The sequence below is a fragment of the Drosophila pseudoobscura genome, chromosome 3 (genome assembly GCF_009870125.1).
Source record: "Drosophila pseudoobscura strain MV-25-SWS-2005 chromosome 3, UCI_Dpse_MV25, whole genome shotgun sequence".
Taxonomy (NCBI): domain Eukaryota; kingdom Metazoa; phylum Arthropoda; class Insecta; order Diptera; family Drosophilidae; genus Drosophila; species Drosophila pseudoobscura.
This window is the reverse complement of record NC_046680.1, coordinates 20,039,951-20,067,543: the sequence shown is the minus strand read 5'-3', so window position 1 is coordinate 20,067,543 and position 27,593 is coordinate 20,039,951. Positions and strand designations below refer to the sequence as shown.

At 49.6% G+C, this 27,593-nt stretch overlaps 3 protein-coding genes across 5 annotated transcripts; 2 read left to right on the top strand and 1 right to left on the bottom strand.

The window, feature by feature from the left end:
- The first annotated feature begins 257 nt into the window (after nt 1–257).
- Nucleotides 258–10,158, top strand: Sox15 (Sox box protein 15). The gene is made up of 3 exons (XM_001361725.4): nt 258–377; nt 6,885–7,582; nt 7,692–10,158. The coding sequence occupies exons 1-3, from the start codon at nt 325–327 to the stop codon at nt 9,287–9,289; spliced, it is 2,349 nt and encodes a 782-aa protein (XP_001361762.2). The 5' UTR covers nt 258–324; the 3' UTR covers nt 9,290–10,158.
- On the top strand, nt 9,632–12,495 carry VGAT (vesicular GABA transporter). Of its 2 annotated transcripts, XM_015185105.2 has the most exons (3): nt 9,632–9,838; nt 10,286–10,563; nt 10,638–12,495. In XM_015185105.2, the coding sequence occupies exons 2-3, from the start codon at nt 10,385–10,387 to the stop codon at nt 11,932–11,934; spliced, it is 1,476 nt and encodes a 491-aa protein (XP_015040591.1). In that variant the 5' UTR covers nt 9,632–9,838; nt 10,286–10,384; the 3' UTR covers nt 11,935–12,495. The 2 variants fall into 2 exon arrangements, with proteins under 2 accessions (XP_015040591.1, XP_001361761.1); XM_001361724.4 differs by having other exon boundaries at nt 9,632–10,563.
- On the bottom strand, nt 12,229–25,632 carry Sdb (SAXO downstream of blistered). 2 transcript variants are annotated; one of them, XM_033378352.1, is made up of 6 exons: nt 23,438–25,632; nt 23,047–23,313; nt 22,911–22,978; nt 22,788–22,849; nt 16,934–22,728; nt 12,229–16,150 (listed from the first exon to the last, which is right to left on the bottom strand). In XM_033378352.1, the coding sequence occupies exons 1-6, from the start codon at nt 25,028–25,030 to the stop codon at nt 12,647–12,649; spliced, it is 11,289 nt and encodes a 3,762-aa protein (XP_033234243.1). In that variant the 5' UTR covers nt 25,031–25,632; the 3' UTR covers nt 12,229–12,646. The 2 variants fall into 2 exon arrangements, with proteins under 2 accessions (XP_033234243.1, XP_002138859.3); XM_002138823.3 differs by having other exon boundaries at nt 12,229–22,728.
- Between the last annotated feature and the right edge of the window lie 1,961 nt (nt 25,633–27,593).

The window sequence follows — 27,593 nt, the reverse complement described above, 5'->3', positions numbered from 1 at the left end:
CGACATCATTGTCGCTACCGTCAACATCACCCACACCAACAACAGTGACTCCACCAACAATTCCAACAACAATAGTAGCTCAAACAACAATTCCATCGTTTTCTTCAACAACACGAAGATTTTCTTCAACAACATAGACTCCCACAACAACAACTGCAACAAAAACTACAGCAATATTAGCCACAACAACAGCACCAACAACTTTTACAACAATTGCAACTATAACAACAACAACAACAACATCACCGTCACCGTTACCACGAGCGCCGTAGCAGTCCCCGTAGTCGCAACCGCCACCGTCGCCGTCTCTGTTGCCTTATAAAAATGGAACCCTCATATGATCACGAACATCCACATCATCTGCTAACAAATTACAAGTAATATTTACATTTTTCCCATGCTAAAGTTTTTTTCTCGCTGTTTAATTATATCCAACCGAAGCGAAGATACATATCTTCAAGATAATAACCATAATGAAAAATGGAAAGAGTGCGCCTGTGGTGGTGAGGAAATTCTCTAGCTCTACGATAGTATGCCTCTCTCTCTCAAAGATCGGCATATACATAGCATATGACAGGGGACTTTTTCAAGACTTGGTCGCTCACACAGATACAGATACAGAGGCACAGAAAGCGGGCACGACAGCCAAAGGCCGACGGGGATTTCATATGCTCAGAGGTACATGGTATATAGTGGCTATATATAGGGCCTGAGAAGTTGCTTAGATTTTCCTTAGCGGGGCCCCAGCACTTGCACTTGTGTCTGTATCCGCTTCTCGCTCCACTGTACGGGTTCTCCCTTCCTCTCCTCTCCTCTCCTCTCCGCCACGAATATGTAAATGGATTGACGAGAATAACTTAAGAACGTCTTCGGACGGGGCTCGAAATTGGTCAAGTGGAAAGTAAACCAAGAGACCGACCGGGCTAAGTCCGAACGCGGGTGGAGCGCCCTGGGAAAAAGTGGGTATGCAGAGGGCAAGTCCGCAAGAAGTTTTAATTTTTGTATATTTTGGGCCAGAGGTCATGCGGCTTTGACCATTAAAAAGATTTAGCTCCGATCTACAGAGCTTGATAGCTACGCATGAGATTTTAATAGTTGTAGGTATATACATAAGTATAGAAAAATATATAGTATGTCTGTGCATATATGTATATATGTACATATGTATATGACTGACTGATTCCGCGGTTTCCGACGGGAAACTCTCGGCTACAAATTGGCTGAAATTATGAATGGAAATGAAGCCATGAAACGAAATTAAATACTGATGAAAACGATTTGATAAATCCCCACAAAATTCGAAAGACATTTGGGAACATCTAAGCGATGCCCCAAGTGATCTTGGGCGAAAGCTTGTCGCATATTTCGTCACATTGTTGGAATCTTCCTTTTGGAATTGGCCACAAATCAATTCGGTTTCAAGCGAAGCGATGCCATTCAATTTGATCTCTTATGGCAGTCACATAAATCAAGCCAAGGTATCGATCTACCCAAACTCTGCTAGCTCCAGACCCAATCTAAATAGTTTTCCACATAAAAAAAAAAATAAAATCCAATGAGCCATAAACAACCAGCTGTGTATATGGATTTTCCATCAAGTTTGGCAATTAATTAAGTTTTCATTGGGACTTGGGCCTTGGCGGTGCGGAGGAAATGTCAAACTTTAACAAATTCGATCTGCGTCTCCAATTAAAATAAGATTTCCTATTAGTTTCCAATCATAGCACCGATTCCTGGAAAGTATACATACATATATGGAAATTGTGTGACGTCTTAGTTGAGATACTCGCAGACATAGTTAATACTGGCTCTTTTCTGGATTTCCCCATTCGAGACAGGAACTAAAACTGACACTGACGTAAAGGCCGTTCCAAAAGGTTTTTTCCTGGAATCTCTTTCTAACTTTTCATGCATTTAAATGTGAATTGGCTAATAAGATTACAAGGGAGCATCAGGAATGTCGGGGTGTACAGACTTAAGCGAATGAAATCTTCAAGTAAGTGGTTTATTGTCCCTATCCTATCTATGATAACATTCCTTGAGTATTTTTGTTAAGGACTTATTGTTTTTGGAAGAAAAAATTAAAACTATATAATCTTAAAGTCGGAATGCAACCAATCCATTCAATATTAAAACTATTCAAGACGCGTTGTTTGTATGTACATGTTCAGAAACTTTTAAAAGGATCTTCATGAGAACTTATTGGTTTTTCGACCGCCTACTTTCGAAGACCAGATGGGATGTTACCGCCTGACCAATGTAATATCATTAAGAGGGTAACTGTAAGTATAATCTCTTCAAAAAACCCAAGAAGATCCGGTGTGGGACTCCCCAATGGCGAAACCCTTTTGCTACACGACTTACAGGTCTGTTCGCCACTAATTTTCGGACTGCTTAAGTAGAGATCCTCGATATGCAATTACTCTACTTATTCGTATATGCATGAACAAGTGGAATACACCTCCATTTCCAAGCCATCCATATAATTTAGGGCCGCTCAAGCTGCGAGGGAGTCTCAACCAAGTATCCGTGTACGAGTATATGGTGTATCTGTGCGAGTCTCTCTCCGTTGTGTGTGTGTTTGTGTGCGTGCTAAAATCCATTAAGTTTTTGTATCTTTTTTATGCTCTTAAAATCGCTTGTGTGAGAACTGGGTCTTCGCCGTTTCTTTAGCGGAGAGCCACGATGCAGGGGCACGGATCGGCCGACGACAGCAGCAATAAACCTCATTAGCCGAACGAATCCGAAGAGTGATGATGATGATGATGAACGCTTGCTTCATTAGTTTAATTATGTGGCATGGGGCCCTTATGTGGTGTATCCCCTATATGCTGCACACAGATATATGAGCCTCCATTTTCACTGTGCGTACAGATCCCATTCGTTGGGCAGCACAGGTAGCGCAGCGCGTACCTTCGCGCTGGTACACGTTCATTAAAGCTAAGATGGCGGCTCTTCGGGCCCGGATGCTGGGGCTGTTTATGCTTATTGGTTGGTCAGCAGCATCTACATACAGATGCCCGCACACACAGGCAGACACGCGCTACTATATGTATATGTATTGCATGTAGCTGCTCCATGCATATGTATGTATGCGTAAATGGCCGATCGCCCGACAACTCATCGCTGGGGCACGGGGCCTGGCAGTGGCCTGGCACTCGCACTGGGCCTGCGACTGCGTCGTTAAGTTATTCAAGTACATCACACCTGGGCCGCTGCTGCAGTCACAGCCAGACCCAGAGCCAGACACAGCAGCAGCCGCAGCCGCAGCCGCAGCTTCAACTGGAACTGAAACTGGCTAAAACGAGACTGGTTTCTGGCCTCTTCTGTAAGCCAAAGAAATCTGTTGGCTGTTGGGAACAAATGTATTCGGTCCGGGGCGCCTGCATTTGCAGCTGCAGGCAGCCAATAGACTGCAAATGGAGCAAATGGAGAGCCGAGGCAGATGCCTCTTGTGCAGGCTTGCTGGCCACACCCACCTCCGACTCCACTCCGTTTCTGCCTCTGAATGTGGCCGAAAACCAAAATGGCTTTTATTACCTTGTCGCACCGCTTACAACGCGACCAATGCGATCGCTGGCGAGGCGCCAAATGATTTGCCAAACTTACCATAGATCCAGGATATGGGTTTCCGGGGGGATGAACTATCCGATGGTTGGTGATAATTGTAGTTGGAACGGACTTGTACATTCTTTAGTCAGTTTTATGCAAATACTTGATTAATAACCAGATAGATAGAAAGAACACCTGCTTGGAAGGTGCTTTGTCTCGATATAGTTTATAATGTATAATGTATAATGTATAATGAAATGGAAAGACAACTCTCTAAATCAAGTGATCCCATGATCATTCAACTGAAAGGGTGTATGACAGCTTTTGAGCTCAGTGATTTGGATGTTGCCACTTCATTGTATTAAAAGAATATCATATCTTATGTCCAGAACATTGTTTGCTTTCCGCCTGCTCTTCCGCTATCCAAATTATGTAGAGAGAAAACCCGAGACAAATCTGTCCAATTGTTGTCAAGACCCTGAATACTCGCCATTTTCATTCCCTCGGGTCGCAGGACTAGACAAAGGTAGTGACAGCTCTTCCCTCGCAGTCCAAAATGCCGTGGGACTGTCTTAATTACTGTCCCATTTGCAGGAATCCCTGGGATGTCAATCCAAGAATGGTTTTCTAAAATTAGCCAGGAATATGGAAAATATAGATTAAGGAGAATGCTGACCGGGTGACGCTCTTTGTTTCTGACAATTGTCCTCCATCCATGATCTGCTATTTGTATTTATTTTTGTATCTGTGTGTGGTGGAGCACATGGGAAAGGGGGAAAGGTAGGGGCTTCTGAAAAGGCTGTCTTGAGCAGCGCGGCAGAGCGTCACATGAATCACAATATGCTAAAGCGCCTGACACTCTCCAGATCAATGCGGCTTCGGCTTCAGGTCTGGTTGCGGCCTCTAGTACGGCTCCTGAATGGAGTGGAGCTTCGAGGCTTGTTAAAGGGAGGAGTTGCCCACTTTTGTGGCAGCCAGGGAGGGGCATCGGCCGCTTCCTCCCCCCTGTTCAACTCCGGTTGCAGCCACCAGAGAAGTCGCTCTTGTCGTAAACAAAACGTTCCACAGTCCCCAACTTGGCGGTGGACATCGAGTACTTGGACAACGGACAGGGGACACTGGACAGCGGACAACGGACAGGGTACTGGGGCAAGTAGAAGGGGCAGCGACAGACAGAGCCCGGACAGAGCGGCTGGCCGCAATGTGGAATATGTGGCATTTTGCAAAGATGTTGACATTTTGCGCGCATAAAAATGCCAACTTACCGGCCACTGTATGTGTCCTATTTTAAAATCAGGGCCATGGCTAAGCAGTCCTCCAGCAGGCTTGTGGCATGGGGCAGAGCAGAGCAGAGGCTTACGCTGAGGCTGAAGCAGCGGCTAAGCCGCATCTGCAGGAGCTTGGAGCTTGGTAGCTTCGTGGATCGTGAGCGCGCTTAGGATAAAGCCAGACTCAGAAACTGAGACTGCGGCCAGAACCGAAACGAAACGAAGCCGACCAGACAGTCGACAGTTTTGGACAGGTTGGACAGCGGGCCGACAGTCGGACAGTCGGATGGACGGACGGCAGGGCCCGGACGGTATAATTTTGTGTGCCCCTTTGCAACGGCGGATCGGCGTATCGGCGGCGGCGAAGTATTTAGCAGCCGCAGCCGCGGCAGCCGCAACCGAATATCAAAAACGTAACGACGTCACCGAAAACCCTCAATAAATTATCGAGACTTCATCCCGTGGCTGGACTTGGAGTCGGGTCTGCTAAGGAGGGAGGGTCGCAAGGGCATGGGTTGGGTACAGACTTGGCTAACTAAAAATTTGCAACTTTGTCGGCATTGTCAATGGACTGCGCTGCTGTTGCTTTTGCTGCTGCTCCTGCTGTTGCTGCTGTTGCTGCTGCATCGAAGAAAGTCCACGGAACTAGAGCGTCTAGTTGTGGCACAGACAGAGTCGAGAGTCGAGAGCCCATAACCATGGCATGGCTAACAATTAGGCCCAGAGGTTGTAGGTAGGCAAAAGAGGCAGCAGCCTGGCTCTGGTCTCTGAGCCCTGGCTCTGGCTCTCTGGATGGGACTACCGCTTTGGGGCACACAATAGACCAAAAGTGTAGTGGGCAGCAATAAATTCAAACGGTAACAAATCGAGGAAGGAAGGGACGAACGAACGCATATACTGAAACTGAAACAGATCCCAAAGGAGCGACCGGAATCGGGGATCGGATTCGAGATCGGGAGCTTTGGCAATATTTAAACTTGTCTTCGGATCTGCTCTCCATGCTTCGCGCTCTGCCTGAATTCTTGGAAGGCGAATTACTTTGAAATGTGTCGATATGTCGCAACTTTTAAAAGTTATGCATAAAGGCCCAAGAACCTGGTCTGGTCCAGTCCGTGGGCCACAGCCACAGCCTCATTCCAAGTCGCAGTCGCAGTTCCAGCTTCTGCTCCAGCTCCATCTCATCTCCATCGCCAGCCCATGAGCTCCAGCTTCTTTGCTTACTCCGACTCGACGGTGGCTTGTCGAAGTCGGGGCGGCCTCCTTTGATAATACAATAGCTGCACGCGCCCAATTTACATTTATGTCCGCTGACATTAAGGAGCGCACCGCAGCAGCAAGGGATCCATGCCGATCCAGGGCCCTGCCCCTGCCAGTACTCTATCGAGTCCGAGTCCGAGTTCCAGTTCCAGTTCTGTGTGTGTCTCTCTGGTGTCTGATAAATGCAAAGTTCCTCAGAGCTTCCCTGCCCTTTGTGTTTATATCGCCCTGTGCGTGCCAGCAACGCGAAAATTGTCATCGTATTTAGCAGCCCTTTTAAATATCATTATAGGGAACATTGCGACGGCCCTGTTTGCCGGCGGTACGTAATTTCCTGCAGTAGCCCCTGGAGACAGGGATTAACAATGATCATGAATGCGATACACAGAGTGCGGACGCGTCTTGTTAGAAGGGATTACTCCATCATAGTCGGAATTGTGTGCGTTCTTTGATTGGTCTAGATATTTGTAAATTTGTTGGATTCTTCATTGGGCTTAACCTTTCACTGTTCTATAGAATAGTTCAAAGCGGCTGTCTTTCAGATAGATGACAACCCTAGTTACCTACTAGTGAAATTATTGGTTTTTTTGATAAAGTGCATAGATAAAGATGTCAGCTTTACAGATATATCAGAGCCGTTATTAGTCATAGTTTGAGGAATACCAAGAGATTTGGTCCACATCTGTCTTCGAATATATATGAAAGCCCATTCTGTAAGAACTTTGTATAGGCCCTCTTTCCCTTTAAGAGAGTACCCATATCTCCCACCAATCTACCAACCACATCCTTTGCCCAACTATTTTGCAGCTCTAAAAAGTATCCACACATCTCGCGTACTCCGGAGTATAGCCACTCGACGGGCAGCGACTATCCGGAGCATGGAGGCTACTTGACGACGGATGGCCGCCTGATGCACGATGGTGCGGGCGAGGCGGGCCTCTACCATGTGCGCCAGGGCAGTGAACACTCCTCGCCCAGCCTGCACTCCCCAGCCATACAGAGCTCCGGCTACGAGAACGAGCACTCGCTGAACGAGGCGGTTCTCTCGGTGCACAGCCACTCCCCGATGCCGATGGTGTCGAGTGCGTATGTGGGCGGAGGTGGAGGCAGTGCGTCCGGGTCGCTGATCAGCAGCAATATACCGCTGCTGGGTGGCGGTGGCTGCTCCTCGGTGCTGAACAAGTTTCTGTCGCATCAGCATCCCGGGATGGTGAGTGGGGGCTCCATTGAGGAGTGCGCTTCGCATTCGCCCATCGAGCCCGCGTCCATGTGGAGCTACGACTACAAGGGCGATCTGTGCGCCCCCAACTGTGGCTACCTGGAGAGGCACAAGCCCATGGCCGCCGATCTGAAGTACAGGCCCGGCGCAACCCAGTCAAAAAGTGCCAAAGAGTCGCGCATCCGCCGGCCGATGAACGCGTTCATGGTTTGGGCCAAGATCGAGCGCAAGAAGCTGGCCGATGAGAATCCCGACCTGCATAACGCAGACCTCAGCAAGATGTTGGGTGAGCGTCTAATCATTCCCTGAATCCATAGCCAAAGCTCGTCCAAAATGCTCGTCCAAAGCCAAAATGTATGAGGGATCTGTAATCTCTTCTCCTCATCTCGTTCCAGGCAAGAAATGGCGCTCATTGACGCCGCAGGACCGCAGGCCGTATGTTGAGGAGGCGGAGCGCCTGCGCGTGATCCACATGACGGAGCATCCGAACTACAAGTACAGGCCGAGGCGCCGCAAGCAGTCGAAGCTGCGCTCCATGCAGCCGGGAGGCAAGGATCAGACAGAGAACTCACCTGCCGCCGGGGCAGGAGGGGGCAAGGCAACACCGAAGCTTTCCACGCCGCCGCTGACGACGGCCACTGCCTCCTCAAGCTATACCACGCCCACCGACGAGAGCAGGTGCTCCTCCACGCCCCAGAATCCCAACCAGAACCAGAATCAGTACGAGCAGCCGCTGAAGCCCACGTATTCTCCGAGCTCCGTGGACTGCTACAGCAATGCGGACAGCACTGAGCAGATCGAGTCGCTCGCCGCCAATTGCCCACCCGCCCTGCTCTCAGAGTCCTCGCCCACGGGAGGCGTTGGGAGCTACGACAGCTCCCTGCTGCTCAAGAAGCTAACAAAGCCGCCGACCAGTCGAGCGGCCAAGGCGCGTCAGGATAAACTCTCCAAGGCGGAGGAAAAAAGCAAGGCGCAGGCACAGGCACAGCAGGGACTGTACGCCGCCTCCTATCCGCTGGCCCCCACTTCGGTGGCGGTGGTGGCCGCCCGAGGCATGTACGTAACGTGCAACAATCGCGGGCTGCTCGATCATGGGCACTCCGTGAAGGGGACCTTTTATCCGCCAGTGTCCGCATCAGAGGACGAGGGCTCGATGCGTGGCAGCGTTGGGGGAGTGTTACAGCAGCACTGTAACTTGGCGACATCCACAGCCACGTCCTCTGCCTCCTCTGTGACTGTGTCCGCCAGCGAGATGAGCGGCTACACCGTGTCCATGTCGGACAACTGCAGCAACCAACTGCTGGGCGCCAACGAATATCTTTCCAATCCCCATCCCCATTCGAATCCCAGCGCCAATGCCTACGGTATGCAGTACGAGGATTTTCTCCGCTATCAGAGCAACGACCTGGATTACAGCTCCGCCGAGCAACACAAGGACAACGCCTCGGACGGATCCGCGTCGCAGAAGTGCCTCAAGTACCCGGACACAAATCAGAACTACGACGACTACGAGGCGGAGGCATACAACAATGCAATGCTGTTGTCGGCCCCTGGATCCGGCGGAGCGAGCTACTACACCCAGCTTCCGTACGCCCCCACCGGCCTGGCGGCCTTCCCGCTGCAGCTGGCGGTGCCCTTCCAGCAGACGGCGCCCGGTCACTATGGAACGCAAGCCATGCAGAGCAGCTACCTCCACTACGGTAACTATGGGGGATACGAGGGCATGGCCCAGTCCCAGTCCCAGACGCAGACACATCAGCAGGTTCCGCACCAGACACCACCTGCTCCTTCTGTCTCAGCGCCTCCTGCTCAGACAGTGACCTCGAATCCGGCAGCCATGCAACAGCACCCCCATCATCATCACTTTGGCCCTGGACCGGGGGGCATGGTTGGAGTGGGAGTCGGGGAGATGCTCTTCGAGCAACAGCAGCGGAAGGACGACGAGATTAGCAACATCCTGGCCGGAGTGCGCAAGACCTGCTACAGCAACTGATTCAGGATCGGCATCGGATATACTATACATATGTATGTAATTTTTGGTAACTAGAGATTAGTGAGTGGTTTAGGTTGTCCTGTCCCTTTTTGAACCCCACCCCCATATAGATTATCCAATCCAAATAAATTGTACAATGTTTAGAAGTTTTATAAAGCGAAGATGAATAAAGTATAGTCGAAGTAATCGAATCGCACATCGAAGAAAAGTAGAAAGTACGCGCCACGTCGCGTATCGAATCCAATCAAATCGAATCGCATCTCATATCGATGTCAATGTCAAGGTGGAACACATCTTTGGGTCCACACAGTCGTGTGGAACGTGCCTGGACCATATGACAGCCACCCGATATATACTGCGAACAGGAGTCTGCGCAGTGGGCGCCGTCATCATCAGATTGGAGTGTAAAATTTTCTTTTCTCATTCACTGAACAAACGAAATTCTTACGTTACATAAAATTTTAAACACACTTTTCCACGGATTTCCGCAATAGTTTTCGGCCTTTTCAGTTGGATTTGGACGGCGTCGAGTCCCAGGATCGAGATTGAGTGAGCAGGATGTGCAAGTATCTGAAAACTGCATGATAAACGTGCTGCTCCATTCACCAGGGCGCCAAGTAGAAGAAATCAATCATCCAAAATCTGAGACAAAATTCAGCTTTATTTCTAGATTGCGGTTTTCCGTAGTGTAATTCGTAGTCGAGCTATTCGTGACACCCATTGCGGAGGAGCTAGAACTCACTCCGCACTCCGATTGCAGCATTATTTCGCAGGCATATCCATAGGCAAAATCGATAAGCGTCAGATCGAACGCGTTTCTTGACACCACCGCGGCCGCCGCCATCTGTCTCCACTCACCACCCCACCACCATCTGCTCTGTGTAAACTCGTAGCCCATCGCCAACATTCACCATGTCATTCATAGCCAAATTGAAAGCCACGCCATTGCCACCGCTGAAGAACATACTGAACGTGGCCGTGCAAACGGCCCGACAGCAAATTCCAGAGCGCAAGGAGTACGAACAGCCACCCGGCAGCAGCCAACAGAGGCCCCATCAGCCACACCAAAACTTCGCCAACGGCCACGGCCAGGCCATGGACACGGGCATGGACGGCGGTGACCAGACCACGGAGATGAGTTCGAATCCATTCCGGAATACGGGCAACTGGTCAAACGAAGGTGATGGCGAAGGCGAGGGCGACTACAAGAACGAGTACCAGAGCACAACCTTCAACGAGTACGACGGGAGATACCAGCAGACGGACGGCTTCAGGTGCGTACCTATGAAATCAGTTTCCTTTCCCGCAGCTGTGCCTAATCCCAATCCTTACTCCGATCGCTTTGCAGGCAAGGAAGCATCGCCTCAGAGGGCAGCTCGTTTGTCTGCGAGGGAGAAGGTGGCGGCGGCTGCAAGATCGACGAATACCAGGCGGCATGGAACGTGACCAACGCTATCCAAGGCATGTTCATCGTATCGTTGCCCTTCGCTGTGCTCCACGGCGGCTACTGGGCCATCATTGCCATGGTGGGCATTGCACACATCTGCTGCTACACGGGAAAAGTGCTTGTGCAGTGCCTCTATGAGCCGGACCCCACCACCGGCCAGATGGTGCGAGTGCGCGACAGCTACGTGGCCATTGCCAAGGTATGTTTCGGGCCCAAACTGGGGGCCAGGGCCGTCAGCATCGCCCAGCTGATCGAGCTCCTGATGACCTGCATCCTCTATGTGGTGGTCTGCGGTGACCTGCTGGCGGGCACCTATCCGACGGGCTCGTTCGACTCCCGATCTTGGATGCTGTTTGTGGGCATCTTCTTACTGCCGATGGGCTTCCTCAAGTCCCTGAAGATGGTCTCGACCCTGTCCTTTTGGTGCACCATGTCCCACATCGTGATAAACGCGGTGATCCTCGGCTACTGCCTGCTGCAGATCGGCGACTGGGGCTGGTCGAAGGTGCGCTTCAGCATCGACATGGAGAACTTCCCCATCTCGCTGGGTGTGATCGTCTTCTCCTACACCTCCCAGATTTTCCTGCCCACGCTCGAGGGCAACATGACAGACCGCTCCAAGTTCAACTGGATGCTCGATTGGTCGCATATCGCGGCGGCCGTGTTCAAGGCCGGGTTTGGGTACATCTGCTTTCTGACATTTCAGAACGACACGCAGCAGGTGATTACCAACAACTTGCACTCGCAGGGCTTCAAGGGTATGGTAAACTTCTTCCTGGTAATCAAGGCCATCCTCAGCTACCCCTTGCCATACTACGCCGCCTGCGAGTTGCTCGAGCGGAACTTCTTCCGCGGACCGCCGAAGACAAAGTTCCCGACCATCTGGAACCTCGACGGAGAGCTGAAAGTCTGGGGTCTGGGCTTCCGTGTGGCCGTCATCGTATCGACCATCCTGATGGCCATCTTCATTCCCCACTTCTCCATCCTAATGGGCTTCATTGGCAGCTTCACTGGCACCATGCTCAGCTTCATCTGGCCCTGCTATTTCCACATCAAGATTAAGGGTCACCTGCTCGACCAGAAGGAATTAGCTAAAGACTACCTCATCATTGCCCTAGGCGTGCTCTTCGGCGTCATCGGCATCTACGATTCGGGTAATGCCATGATAAATGCATTCGAGATCGGTCTTCCGTTCTAAGTTGTATCCACTATTTACACATCCACCAATCGAAGTAGATCTAGGCTTATTGGTCCTCTCGGGCATGGCATGTCTTCCAGTTGCTGCGGCATCATCTGGCTGTGCCCAAAGGTGTTCCAAAATCCTAGATCTGTTCATCAAAAAAACTCGAAACGAAAACAATAATATTAGTCTATAAGATACGAAACGAAACGCAAGTCTTCCAAACAAGCGAACAAATGTCTTCCAAACACGTATAATAATGCTTTATCATATATGATGAAGTAAAGGATAAGTGAATCGATTGATATATAATTAAATATATACACATACGAAAAGAGAAATATTTATTGTACTAACGCGCATTATGAAATATAGAAAAATTGAAGAAATTTAACAATAAACTGTACACCATTATACAGATACGGATCTAAATGTATGTATGTTATAGATAGAAACCATTGTGCAGATTTTTTTAAAGTTTAAATATACAGTTACCTATACACACTAGTCCTAAAAACGACACTAGCCTATTTTAAACTCTCAATAAAGACGTCATCTCTCAAGTTGATCCAAAACAAATTGAAACAGTTTTTTTGTTTTTGAAAAATGATATTTATTTGTTAATCTGGATTTTCGGATCGGCTTGTATATTGTATAAAAGATATATTGTCATGGAAACTTATGCACTATTACACGTTAATATGGGATTTGATATGGATGTTATTAATTGTTAGTTTGAGGTCTTGAAGAACTTGTGTTCTTGAGTACTCCTGGTATGTTGGAATGCACCTTTCTTAATATTATGCACTGCACAGGTGGTGCTCGGGGCTGTAATGTACTCGCTCTTGTACTGACTCGATCCCGTACACTTTGTGTCGTTGCCGAGGCTGATGGAGGACTGGTTGCCCCTACGGGTGACCACCCGTTCGGTGTGTCCGTGGGCACTGTAAGAGGGAAAATCGATGCCGCCGCTGGAAGTGGATACATGGTGGTGGCGCCTGCCATGGGCTCCCACATGGGTCTGAGATTGGGAGGGAAAATCGATGCCACCGCCCAACACTTGGGTGCGTGTGACAGTTGATCTGTTGTCTGTGGCAGTGGCAGTGCTTCCTCCGGATATGATTCGGGACATGGACGAAGAGTTCTTCACGTTGCTCTCCCTGTTTTCCTTGTGGACACTGCAGCTGCGGCGCTCACTGGAGAAGCTGGTGTTCTGGTCCGACTCCCGGTTCTGCCGGTGGATGCTGCTATAGCTCTGACGATCGCTGGCATGGGGCGTGCTGGAGGGTTGCTCGTGCAAATTCAAAATACTCTTCCGCATCATCTTCCCGTTTGAAGTGAGACTGCTGCCATTGGCTGCAGCCGAGTCGGTGGCGGCGTTCTTCCGATGGAAGATCGTATTTGAGACATCCGCCTCCGAGGAGAACTCGCTCTTGCGGTGATGGAAGTGCTTGGAGGAGCTCGTATGGGATGTGGAGCTGCCGGTAACAATGTTGTGGCTGGAGGTCCTGTCGCCCGAGATCACTCGTGATGTTGAGTCATCAATCACGTTTTGGCCACCGGCTACCACGCGGGAAGACGAGTCACCAATTATATTAGTGGTGACGTTTCTGCCAGATACCATGCGAGCGGATGAATCCCCAGTAATGTTGCTCGAGACATTCCTTCCGGACACCACACGGGTGGATGAATCTCCAATGATGTTGCTGGAGACGTTCCTTCCGGAAACTACCTTTGAAGTGGAGTCTGCGGTAACGTTGCTGGTGAGTGTTTTTCCAGAGACCACTCGAGTCGTGGAATCTCCAGTTATGTTGTTCGAGACGGTTTTTCTCGACACTACACGGGATGTGGAGTCTCCAGTAGTGTCCCTGCTGATCTGACCTCCACGATTCGTAGTGCTGGTTTGGAGGGCCTTGCTGGAGATGTCCGATCCACGGACTGCAGTATTCACAGTGTTCACTGCACTATTCTCGATGACATTGTGGCTCCTCTGCATCGAGGTGGTTTCTTTATGGATGTTTTGGGTGTTCTCGATGTTTGTGGTCGTAGTGTTTTTGGCCACGTTCTCGATCACGTTTATCTTGGCTGGGCGCTTCACGTACTCGGTTTCGGGCTCCTTGTGGCGGCCTCCTATAACGGTGGTCACCTTCGTGGTGGACACAACAATAAGACCGTCCACTGGGTTCTGACTGTTGGAATCCACCTGCTTGACAGCATCCTTGCCGGACACATAGTTCATCTGGTTGGTGGTCTTGCGGATGGCGGTGTCGGTTCCCAGGCTGATGGAGGAGCTGTTGTGCTGGTACTTCTGTGTCCGCTGAACCTGCTCTACCGTGGTCTTGTTGGTCTCCTTTTTATAATCATCCTTGCGGGTCACTGTCATGGAACCTTCCAGCTTGAGGTTATCCACCGGTCGCTTAGCGGTCTCTCGTTTTGTAGTTTCTACCGTTGTGCTGTCGGTCTCCGTGCGGTCGCTTTGCCTGTAGAATTCTCCCTCCGGTTTCAAGTTGTCCTTTGGCTTCTTTTGGATGGGCCGCTCGGCTGGACGGAAGGGTTTCTTATCAGGTGTGAAGAATTCTCCTTCGACCTTCAGGTTGTCGCACGGCTTCACCTGTTCGGGCCGCTTTACATGATGATACACGTCCTTTTGTGTGAAGGTCATTTCCCCCTCGGTCTTCAGGTTATCCTTTCTGATGACTGTCGTCACTCTATCTGCCGGCCTGAACGCTTCCTTCTCAGGCATGTGCATCTTGCCCTCGGGCTTTAGGTTGTCCACATACCTCTTCTGCTCTGGTCGGGAGGCAGGCTCGTATTTCGGCTTTTCAGGGGTGTACATAATCCCTTCTGGCTTCAGGTTATCCTTGGGTCTTACCGCCTCGGGGCGATCCCCGTTTGTAACTGCTGGCTTTTCTGGTACGTAGAACTTACCCGAGGTCTTCAGATTGTCCTCCGGCCTAACCGGGGAGGGTCTAACGACGTGTTGATACTCAGTTTTCTCTGTGAAAGTCATCTCTCCTTCCGAACGGAGATTATCCTTGTGAACCACTCTATTAACTTTATCGGCGGGCTTGTATTTAATTTTTTCTGGCATAATCATCTCTCCCTCTGGTTTTAAATTATCATGGGGCTTCTTTTGCTTGGGCCTTTCGGCAGGCTGGAAGTCTGGTTTGTCAGGCGCGTAAAACTCTCCCTCCACCTTTAAGTTATCCTTCTGCCGCACAACGGTAACTCGCTCGCCGGGCTGGTATTTGGGTTTGTCGGGGCTGAAGAACTCTCCTTCCGGCTTTAAGTTATCCGATGGTTTTACTTGATCTGGTCGTACGACATATTGATATTCCTTCTTCTCAACGAACGTCATTTCACCTTCCGTTCGTAAGTTGTCCTTCTGGATTATCTTGGTAGTTCTGTCGCCCGACTTGTAAATCTGTTTCTCAGGCTTTGTAAACTCTCCTTCGGGCTTCAAATTGTCCACGGGTTTCTTCTGGACTGGTCTCTCAGCGGGTTTGAATCCAGGTTTATCTGGAGTGTAGAACTCTCCCTCAGGTCGGAGATTGTCTTCAGGTCTGACTTGGGTTGGACGTTCTCCTGGCGTATACTTCTGCTTTTCGGGACTGTAGAAATCTCCCTCGGGTTTCAGATTATCCTCCGGCTTCTTCTGGACAGGCCTTTCAGCGGGTTTAAATCCAGGTTTATCCGGAGTGTAGAACTCTCCCTCAGGTCGGAGATTGTCTTCAGGTCTGACTTGCGTTGGACGTTCACCTGGCGTATACTTCCGCTTTTCGGGACTGTAGAAGTCACCCTCTGGCTTCAGGTTATCCGTGGGTCTGACTTGATCAGGTCGTACCACGTATTGATACTCCTCTTTCTCAACGAACGTCATTTCACCTTCGCTACGTAGGTTGTCCTTACGAATGATCCTTTCGTTTTTATCAGCAGGTTTGTAAACCTGTTTCTCAGGCTTCGCAAACTCTCCTTCGGGCTTCAGATTGTCCACGGGTTTCTTCTGGATCGGCCGCTCAGCGGGCCTGAATCCGGGTTTATCCGGAGTGTAAAACTCTCCCTCAGGTCGGAGATTGTCTTCAGGTCTGACTTGCGATGGACGTTCACCAGGTCTGTACTTGGGTTTCTCGGGACTGTAGAATTCTCCCTCAGGTCGGAGATTGTCTTCAGGTCTTACTTGGGTTGGACGTTCTCCTGGCGTATACTTCTGCTTTTCGGGACTGTAGAAGTCACCCTCGGGCTTCAGGTTATCCGTGGGTCTGACTTGATCGGGTCGTACCACGTATTGATATTCCTGTTTCTCAACGAACGTCATTTCACCTTCGCTACGTAGGTTGTCCTTACGAATGATCCTTTCGTTTTTATCAGCAGGTTTGTAAACCTGTTTCTCAGGCTTCGTAAACTCTCCTTCGGGCTTCAAATTGTCCACGGGTTTCTTTTGGACTGGTCTCTCAGCGGGTCTGAATCCAGGTTTATCCGGAGTGTAAAACTCTCCCTCAGGTCGGAGATTGTCTTCAGGTCTGACTTGGCTTGGACGTTCTCCTGGCGTATACTTCTGCTTTTCGGGACTGTAGAAGTCACCTTCGGGCTTCAGGTTATCCGTCGGTCTGACTTGATCGGGTCGTACTACGTATTGATACTCCTGTTTCTCAACGAACGTCATTTCACCTTCGCTACGTAGGTTGTCCTTACGAATGATCCTTTCGTTCTTATCAGCAGGTTTGTAAACCTGTTTCTCAGGCTTCGTAAACTCTCCTTCGGGCTTCAGATTGTCCACGGGTTTCTTTTGGACTGGTCTCTCAGCGGGTTTGAATCCAGGTTTATTCGGAGTGTAGAACTCTCCCTCAGGTCGGAGATTGTCTTCAGGTCTGACTTGCGATGGACGTTCACCTGGTCTGTACTTGGGTTTCTCGGGACTGTAGAATTCTCCCTCAGGTCTCAGATTGTCTTCAGGTCTTACTTGGGTTGGACGTTCTCCTGGCGTATACTTCTGCTTTTCGGGACTGTAGAAATCTCCCTCGGGTTTCAGATTATCCTCCGGCTTCTTCTGGACAGGTCTCTCAGCAGGTTTAAATCCAGGTTTATCTGGAGTGTAGAACTCTCCCTCAGGTCGGAGATTGTCTTCAGGTCTGACTTGCGATGGACGTTCACCTGGTCTGTACTTGGGTTTCTCGGGACTGTAGAATTCTCCCTCAGGTCGGAGATTGTCTTCTGGTCTTACTTGGGTTGGACGTTCTCCTGGCGTATACTTCTGCTTTTCGGGACTGTAGAAGTCACCTTCGGGCTTCAAGTTATCCGTGGGTCTGACTTGATCGGGTCGTACCACGTATTGATACTCCTGTTTCTCAACGAACGTCATTTCACCTTCGCTACGTAGGTTGTCCTTACGAATGATCCTTTCGTTTTTATCAGCAGGTTGGTAAACCTGTTTCTCAGGCTTCGTAAACTCTCCTTCGGGCTTCAAATTGTCCACGGGCTTCTTTTGGACTGGTCTCTCAGCGGGTCTGAATCCAGGCTTATCCGGAGTGTAGAACTCTCCTTCAGGTCGGAGATTGTCTTCAGGTCTGACTTGCGTTGGACGTTCACCTGGTCTGTACTTGGGTTTCTCGGGACTGTAGAATTCTCCTTCAGGTCGGAGATTGTCTTCAGGTCTGACTTGGGTTGGACGTTCTCCTGGCGTATACTTCTGCTTTTCGGGACTGTAGAAGTCACCCTCGGGCTTCAGGTTATCCGTCGGTCTGACTTGATCGGGTCGTACCACGTATTGATACTCCTGTTTCTCAACGAACGTCATTTCACCTTCGCTACGTAGGTTGTCCTTACGAATGATCCTTTCGTTTTTATCAGCAGGTTTGTAAACCTGTTTCTCAGGCTTCGTAAACTCTCCTTCGGGCTTCAAATTGTCCACGGGTTTCTTTTGGACTGGTCTCTCAGCGGGTCTGAATCCAGGTTTATCCGGAGTATAAAACTCTCCCTCAGGTCGGAGATTGTCTTCAGGTCTGACTTGGGTTGGACGTTCTCCTGGCGTATACTTCTGTTTTTCGGGACTGTAGAAATCTCCCTCGGGTTTCAGATTATCCTCCGGCTTCTTCTGAACAGGTCTCTCAGCGGGTCTGAATTCTAGTTTATCCGGAGTGTAGAACTCTCCCTCAGGTCGGAGATTGTCTTCAGGTCTGACTTGCGATGGACGTTCACCTGGTCTGTACTTGGGTTTCTCGGGACTGTAGAATTCTCCCTCAGGTCTCAGATTGTCTTCAGGTCTGACTTGGGTTGGACGTTCTCCTGGCGTATACTTCTGCTTTTCGGGACTGTAGAAGTCACCCTCGGGCTTCAGGTTATCCGTCGGTCTGACTTGATCGGGTCGTACCACGTATTGATACTCCTGTTTCTCAACGAACGTCATTTCACCTTCGCTACGTAGGTTGTCCTTACGAATGATCCTTTCGTTTTTATCAGCAGGTTTGTAAACCTGTTTCTCAGGCTTCGTAAACTCTCCTTCGGGCTTCAAATTGTCCACGGGTTTCTTTTGGACTGGTCTCTCAGCGGGTCTGAATCCAGGTTTATCCGGAGTATAAAACTCTCCCTCAGGTCGGAGATTGTCTTCAGGTCTGACTTGGGTTGGACGTTCTCCTGGCGTATACTTCTGTTTTTCGGGACTGTAGAAATCTCCCTCGGGTTTCAGATTATCCTCCGGCTTCTTCTGAACAGGTCTCTCAGCGGGTCTGAATTCTAGTTTATCCGGAGTGTAGAACTCTCCCTCAGGTCGGAGATTGTCTTCAGGTCTGACTTGCGATGGACGTTCACCTGGTCTGTACTTGGGTTTCTCGGGACTGTAGAATTCTCCCTCAGGTCTCAGATTGTCTTCAGGTCTGACTTGGGTTGGACGTTCTCCTGGCGTATACTTCTGCTTTTCGGGACTGTAGAAGTCACCCTCGGGCTTCAGGTTATCCGTCGGTCTGACTTGATCGGGTCGTACCACGTATTGATACTCCTGTTTCTCAACGAACGTCATTTCACCTTCGCTACGTAGGTTGTCCTTACGAATGATCCTTTCGTTTTTATCAGCAGGTTTGTAAACCTGTTTCTCAGGCTTCGTAAACTCTCCTTCGGGCTTCAAATTGTCCACGGGTTTCTTTTGGACTGGTCTCTCAGCGGGTCTGAATCCTGGTCTATCCGGAGTGTAGAACTCTCCCTCAGGTCGGAGATTGTCTTCAGGTCTGACTTGGGTTGGACGTTCTCCTGGCGTATACTTCTGCTTTTCGGGACTGTAGAAGTCACCTTCGGGCTTCAAGTTATCCGTGGGTCTGACTTGATCGGGTCGTACCACGTATTGATACTCCTGTTTTTCAACGAACGTCATTTCACCTTCGCTACGTAGGTTGTCCTTACGAATGATCCTTTCGTTTTTATCAGCAGGTTTGTAAACCTGTTTCTCAGGCTTCGTAAATTCTCCTTCGGGCTTCAAATTGTCCACGGGTTTCTTTTGGACTGGTCTCTCAGCGGGCCTGAATCCGGGTTTATCCGGAGTGTAAAACTCTCCCTCAGGTCGGAGATTGTCTTCAGGTCTGACTTGCGATGGACGTTCACCAGGTCTGTACTTGGGTTTCTCGGGACTGTAGAATTCTCCCTCAGGTCTCAGATTGTCTTCAGGTCTGACCTGGGTTGGACGTTCTCCTGGTGTATACTTCTGCTTTTCGGGACTGTAGAAATCTCCTTCGGGTTTCAGATTATCCTCCGGCTTCTTCTGAACAGGTCTTTCAGCGGGTCTGAATCCTGGTTTATCCAGAGTGTAGAACTCTCCCTCAGGTCGGAGATTGTCTTCAGGTCTGACTTGCGATGGACGTTCACCAGGTCTGTACTTGGGTTTCTCGGGACTGTAGAATTCTCCCTCAGGTCTCAGATTGTCTTCAGGTCTTACTTGGGTTGGACGTTCTCCTGGCGTATACTTCTGCTTTTCGGGACTGTAGAAGTCACCTTCGGGCTTCAAGTTATCCGTGGGTCTGACTTGATCGGGTCGTACCACGTATTGATACTCCTGTTTTTCAACGAATGTCATTTCACCTTCGCTACGTAGGTTGTCCTTACGAATGATCCTTTCGTTTTTATCAGCAGGTTTGTAAACCTGTTTCTCAGGCTTCGTAAACTCTCCTTCGGGCTTCAAATTGTCCACGGGTTTCTTTTGGACTGGTCTCTCAGCGGGCCTGAATCCGGGTTTATCCGGAGTGTAAAACTCTCCCTCAGGTCGGAGATTGTCTTCAGGTCTGACTTGCGATGGACGTTCACCAGGTCTGTACTTGGGTTTCTCGGGACTGTAGAATTCTCCCTCAGGTCTCAGATTGTCTTCAGGTCTGACCTGGGTTGGACGTTCTCCTGGTGTATACTTCTGCTTTTCGGGACTGTAGAAATCTCCTTCGGGTTTTAGATTATCCTCCGGCTTCTTCTGAACAGGTCTTTCAGCGGGTCTGAATCCTGGTTTATCCGGAGTGTAGAACTCTCCCTCAGGTCGGAGATTGTCTTCAGGTCTGACTTGCGATGGACGTTCACCAGGTCTGTACTTGGGTTTCTCGGGACTGTAGAACTCTCCCTCAGGTCGGAGATTGTCTTCAGGTCTGACTTGGGTTGGACGTTCCCCTGGCGTATACTTCTGCTTTTCGGGACTGTAGAAGTCACCTTCGGGCTTCAAGTTATCCGTGGGTCTGACTTGATCGGGTCGTACCACGTAATGATACTCCTGTTTCTCAACGAACGTCATTTCACCTTCGCTACGTAGGTTGTCCTTACGAATGATCCTTTCGTTTTTATCAGCAGGTTTGTAAACCTGTTTCTCAGGCTTCGTAAACTCTCCTTCGGGCTTCAAATTGTCCACTGGTTTCTTTTGGACTGGTCTCTCAGCGGGCCTGAATCCGGGTTTATCCGGAGTGTAAAACTCTCCCTCAGGTCGGAGATTGTCTTCAGGTCTGACTTGCGATGGACGTTCACCAGGTCTGTACTTGGGTTTCTCGGGACTGTAGAATTCTCCCTCAGGTCTCAGATTGTCTTCAGGTCTGACCTGGGTTGGACGTTCTCCTGGTGTATACTTCTGCTTTTCGGGACTGTAGAAATCTCCTTCGGGTTTTAGATTATCCTCCGGCTTCTTCTGAACAGGTCTTTCAGCGGGTCTGAATCCAGGTTTATCCGGAGTATAAAACTCTCCCTCAGGTCGGAGATTGTCTTCAGGTCTGACTTGGGTTGGACGTTCTCCTGGCGTATACTTCTGTTTTTCGGGACTGTAGAAATCTCCCTCGGGTTTCAGATTATCCTCCGGCTTCTTCTGAACAGGTCTCTCAGCGGGTCTGAATTCTGGTTTATCCGGAGTGTAGAAATCTCCCTCAGGTCGGAGATTGTCTTCTGGTCTGACTTGGGTTGGACGTTCACCTGGCGTATACTTCTGCTTTTCGGGACTGCAGAAGTCACCTTCGGGCTTCAAGTTATCCGTGGGTCTGACTTGATCGGGTCGTACCACGTATTGATACTCCTGTTTTTCAACGAACGTCATTTCACCTTCGCTACGTAGGTTGTCCTTACGAATGATCCTTTCGTTTTTATCAGCAGGTTTGTAAACCTGTTTCTCAGGCTTCGTAAACTCTCCTTCGGGCTTCAAATTGTCCACGGGTTTCTTCTGGACCGGCCTCTCAGCTTGTTTGAATCCAGGTTTATCTGGAGTGTAGAACTCTCCCTCAGGTCGGAGATTGTCTTCAGGTCTGACTTGCGATGGACGTTCACCTGGTCTGTACTTGGGTTTCTCGGGACTGTAGAATTCGCCCTCAGGTCGGAGATTGTCTTCAGGTCTGACTTGGGAAGGCCGTTCCCCTGGCATATACTTCTGCTTTTCGGGACTGTAGAAATCTCCCTCGGGTTTTAGATTATCTTCTGGTTTCTTCTGTACTGGCCTCTCGGCGGGTCTGAATCCTGATTTATCCGGTGTGTAGAACTCTCCCTCAGGTCGGAGATTATCCTCAGGTCGCACTTGAGATGGACGTTCACTAGGCTTGTATCCTGGTTTTTCTGGAGTGTAGAAGTCGCCTTCGGGTTTCAGATTGTCTTCATGCCTAACTTGTGTTGGACGATCGCCTGGTCTGTACTTCGGTTTCTCAGGACTGTAAAATTCACCCTCTGGTTTGAGGTTATCAGTGGGCTTTATTTGTCCTGGTCGAACCACATATTGGTACTCCTGCTTCTCCACAAAAGTCATTTCTCCTTCGGTGCGCAAGTTGTCGCTGCGAATAATTTTCTCTGATCTTTCTCCTGGCCGATAGGTGGGTTTTTCCGGCGTAAGGAATTCTCCCTCCGTCTTGAGGTTATCCACGGGTTTCTTTTGGGTGGGTCGATCGGCTGGTGTATAGCCCTTCTTGTCGGGCGTATAGAAGTCACCTTCAGGCCGCAAGTTATCCTTGTGTCGTACTTGTGTTGGGCGGTCTCCAGGCTGATATTTTGGCTTCTCTGGGCTGTAAAACTCGCCCTCGGGCTTAAGGTTGTCCGTCGGCTTCTTATATTCAGGACGGACGGTGTATTGATACTCCTCCCTCTCGTTGAAGGTCATTTCTCCCTCTGTTCGCAAATTGTCAGTGTGCACAATTTTCTCACGCCTCTCGCCGGGCTTGTATGGCTCTTTTGGTGGGACTACGAAGTCTCCTTCTGGCTTTAGATTATCTTCTGGCTTCTTTATAACTACGTAGTCCACTAATATGTCTTCGTTTGGCTTGGGAATGTTTCCATTGTCTCTCTTCGACCAGGTATTTGTACGTACTCTCGTGTATGCTTCCTCGAGGGTATCTGTTGAGAATTCAAATGATTAATATACGAAAATCTTGGTTTAATACATTTATACTTGCCATCGGTTTCAATGATTGTGTTTTCTGTTGATTTAGTTGTGCTGGTTGAGCAGTGATGTCGTCTGAAATGCGAAGAATAATAGTTGAAAGAAGTCCTCTATGGATTCATTATGCGATTCTTACCCGCATGTGCAGATCTCACAGATGCACCGCTCGCTATGCGTAGTATTTTTGTTCTTGACGACTCCACGCTGGGGGACAGAATGTATATGAATTATTCTTCAAGTACTATCGCACATATGTAAAATAATCTACTTACGTTTCTTGAATCGTCTAAGCGTTTCTTATCGGTGCGCACATAATCGATTTCATCATAAATATTTTCGGTAATATTTTTGTGTTTCGATGTTTCGTTCAGATTCAGGGTTATGTTCTCATTGTTCTCCGAAATCGAGGTGTTCTTCTCAATCTCCACAAATTCATCCACGTAGATGGTCTTCTTGGGGGTCTCTACAATCTTCTCAATGACATCCGTGTGCACCTTCTCGTCCAGAACACGCCAATCGTTGATGCTCGCATCGAATATCTAATAGAAAGCAAGTTCAACATATGAAAAAATATCCACAGAGGAACACACCCATGGGAATGGCGTGGGCTTTGGGTGTGGAATGGCTGGTGTGCCGCCCCGTCACGCACAATCTATGACTTACCTTTGTTACCTCCGTGGTAGTTGTTATGTTTGCCACATCGGTATTATCTTTCTCGATTTCACGAGCAATGTCATTGGGCACGAAAGCTTTGCTATCTCTGTACGACTTCTCGTCGACGACCGTCCACTTGCCGAGTTTCGTGTCGTACACCTTGGTGGTGTATGTTGTGGTGGTTGTGTTGATGACATCATCGACTATTTCGGGATAGCCCCGGTCAGCGGTGCTGTCCACAGTCCGTTCGTCAACCACGCGCCACCTATTGTTGCGCCTGTCGTATATCTTCTTCTTGTACGTCACCTTGCAGCTACCGTCCGACTCCTTGCTGACGTACCGCTCAAAGGTGGGCTTGCTTGTGTTGCCCCCAGGATGGGGGTTGGTGCCATCGCTGAGCTCGGTCCAGGTCTTGGTCTTCACGTCATACACCTCCTTCTTGGACGAAGATGTGGACTGCTTGGTGCTGCTCGAGCTGCTCCGTGTGGTGGTCTCGCTGACCTCTTTTTTGGATGTCGATGAAGTGGCTTTCTTGTGGTCCACAGCTGTTGTCGTTCCCGACAGCTGTTCCAGTTTATCGTTCTGCGAGGTGGATGACGTCCCCTTTGTTGTGGTCACGGCAGACGGCGCGGCAACCGGTTCGGGGCAACTTGATGACGTCACCGATGTGGGCCCGTCAGCTGTTCCGCTCGCTGGTGGCAGCTTTGGCACGCTCTGAGATTCACTGAAGCTTTTGCTGCTGCTGCTGGTACTCTTGGTGTTGGTGTTAGTGTTGGTATTGGTATTGACATCAACACTGATGTTGGTATTGGTATTGGTACTACTGCTCGTGTCAAAGCCAACCTGTTTCCTCGCACCGGATGATGTCATACCGGTAGCCGCTGTGTCGGCTCTCTCGCTTGCAATGAGCGTTTCATTGGCGCTCCGATTGGAGCTGGAACTGGTTGTGGAGGCGAAGTAAGTGGAGCTGCTGCTCGCCTGCTGCTGCTGTCGCTGCTGACTGGAAGACATGGAAGAGGACGTGTACATCTTGGAGAGGCTGCCGCCGCTGGCTGACATGGAGAGCGTGGGCGTTGTGATCTCTACCACCTCGATGGGGACAGAGAACACTGGCTCCTTCTTCTCACTCTCCAGCAGATCGATCGAGGCAATGATCTTCTCGTTGGAGTAATCCCTGGAAATCTTGGCGGTGCTACTGCTGCTGCTGCTAAACTGCTCCGACTGGGATTGGGATTGGGATTGTAACTTAGACTGAGATTTCTCTGTGTATGAGGATTGGGAGCTTGACATGGCTGCCTTGCTCTTGCTGCTGCGGCTGTAGCTCCTGACACCAGCCGCAGGCATGGGAGACGAGGATGCAGTGCTGGCCGCCAGCACAGGAGTGGAGGATGAGGTGCTCGCCACTGGCTCTCCGTACGAGACGGACTCGTGCTCCATCGAGGTGGAGCTGCTCTTAGTGGTGAGGGTCGCTGTAGCGTCGGGTCCCAGTTGTTTGGTGAGCTTCGTGGCCGTAGCCGACGACGATGTGGTTGTGGTCGATGTGGCTGGCGGCTGCTGCTGCTGCTGCGACACTTGTTTCTTTTTACTGTTTTTTGATACCATTTTGACACAGATGAGGTAATCGCTGAGAGACTGAGTGACTGGTGTTGCACCTGGTTGCTTTTCGGGGCTAATTTGGGGTCGGGGTTCGTTTGTTAATCACAATTGTCGCTGCTCTTGGCCCTTAGAGGGGTTATTAATAATATTTCGCGGTATAGATCGTTTTGTTTCGTTGTTTCGTTGTGGTGCATATGGGGATCTGGACTGGTATGTCACATAGTTTCCACGGCGGAATGTCGAAATACTTATTTTTAAATTACGATACGTACGAGTGTTAGACGCACACGAACACGCGAACCATAGTTCAGGCCGAAGCACCAATACCCTCACAGATAGGCGACAGCAAAAAGCTTAGCACACGCTCACACTCGGACACGCACACCAGCGCACTCGCAAGACTCTCACGGGAGAGAGTTACAGATGCAGCCACAGATAGAGATACAGATAGAGATGGAGATCACTCGGAGATGGAGATACAGAGGCTTGTGGGGAGGAGATACTTGTCGGTTTTCGTTTTTTTTCTTGGGAGCACTGGAAGATCAGCAACCGTCGCGAACCACAACTCAAAACGTACTGATCGCGTCTGGAACGGCTTTCGAGCGACTATCTGTGCGCTGCCACCACTCGAAAGCAGCAGCAGTGGCAGCAGCAGCGTTTGTGGGTTTTCGGTCGTTGGAGCTTTGGACTCATGAGCGTTTGCGAGTGGGTACGGGAACGGGAGAGGCACAACGCCTTCGCAAAAAGCCAGGCCAGAGCAGCGACTGCGAATGCGGCTGCGGCTGCGAAGCGTAGGTATGGCAGAGTATCTGACGGATGCGTAGGCCGCTTTGCCGCTTTTGGCTGCCACGAAACACAAACTCCGAGTTCAATAAGCCAATAAGAAAGGAAGCCATAAGATTCAACGATCGACGCTTTGAATACCCTTGCAGAGCGATCGTTCTTATATAATTTAGTCATGAAATGTTGATCAAATTAACCATAGGTTCTTCCAGCTAATTTCTGTCAAATATAGGGATAATATTGCACAGAAATCGACATGAATATGAGTATGCTATATGAAGCCGTTCACTTCGATTACTTTCCGGCAAAGTTCTGTTAAAAATCATAATACCCTATGCGAGAGATACGGGTAATAAACACAACACGAATATCGATCTTTTGTGAAAGTGGCCATAAAACAAAACAAACAGATGTATGATGACCGACAGACCGCCAATAAAGGGGACATTGAGAGCCAGAAGCAGAGAGGCGGGCAGACACACACGAAGGTGCAGGGCGTGCGCCTGCGCAGAACCATCCTAAAACCCAGATCGGCAAATACAAAATTGGTCTCCGACTGTGTCTGGCGGATGCACAATTAAATTATGAATAGTATCTGACGTTGATTAGTCAGCAGCAGCATGTTCGCCAGGTTTGGAGATACTTTTTCACTCGTCTAGCCCGACGGCGCTACGTGGGCGCCCCCGCCAATACCAGTCCAGACCAGACCAGACCCCAAGCTCCAGAGCCGACCAGAGAGCTGAGTAAGCTCCATTCGGATCAAGATTTATATATGAGCAATGGCCCAATTGATTTATAACGGCCTTTGGTGGGTGCGAATGAAAAGTATCGGCAAGCGGCTATGCCCAAAGTGGGAGTACCTCCCAAGAGAACCCCGGCTCGGCCTCCGGATCGAGGGTGGACGAGTATAAGTGAGCACAAGTTACGTATACCCGGCAGGTCTATCAAGAAACACAGTCCCAATTCTTGCCTAATTCAAGACTGACGTCATACGCGTCGTATGAGCAACGACGGGTCGGCTCTGTGCTGAAGCTCATTTTCATGCGAAGCCAAAAGCAATCAAAACTTGTTTGCCGCCGAAGCACACATAATAAAAGCACACGAAAACACACAAATAGAGAAAAGATACAATGCAAAATTAAGTGGAGAATACAGTGGAGACTGCTTAGCATTCACAGAGCAGAGCACACGAACAGAGCGGACGCCCAGACATGGGCATGGGCATGGGGCAAATGGGAACCGCAGCTGGAACTAGACCTGGCGCTGGAACTGGGACAAGTTGCAATTCAGATCAAATGCCAATTGGAAACTATGCCACTGGGTGCAGTGCTCGTTTGCGGAGTGACTAATTAGATACGCATCCCAGCAGATCTCTACTGTAGCGACTGTAGATGATGACATCTCGCCGTCTCACAGATTTCCTTGGAATTGAAATTGAATTCTGAGGCGACACTGACAGAGGCGTACACAAAATTTATGCGCAACTTTTGGCAGTCGGAGTAGTTGCTGCTGTAGCCCCAAGTTCAATTAATTTTAATTCAACAATAAACCGAAATGCACTCCAAGGTAACGTGTCCATGTCGGCCCTTATTTGGCAGGCGGCCGAAATAACTCGGATCTCCGAATCAGTTTTTACGAGTACTGGACCATTACACAATGTACTTTTAGGGCAGGGCCTGCAAACAGCATTTTCTCGCTGCCAAACTGTCCAACTATGTGCAACCGATGCCCATATGGGCATGGAGAGGCCCAGTCACGTAGCAGTGGAATAAATTATACTATACTC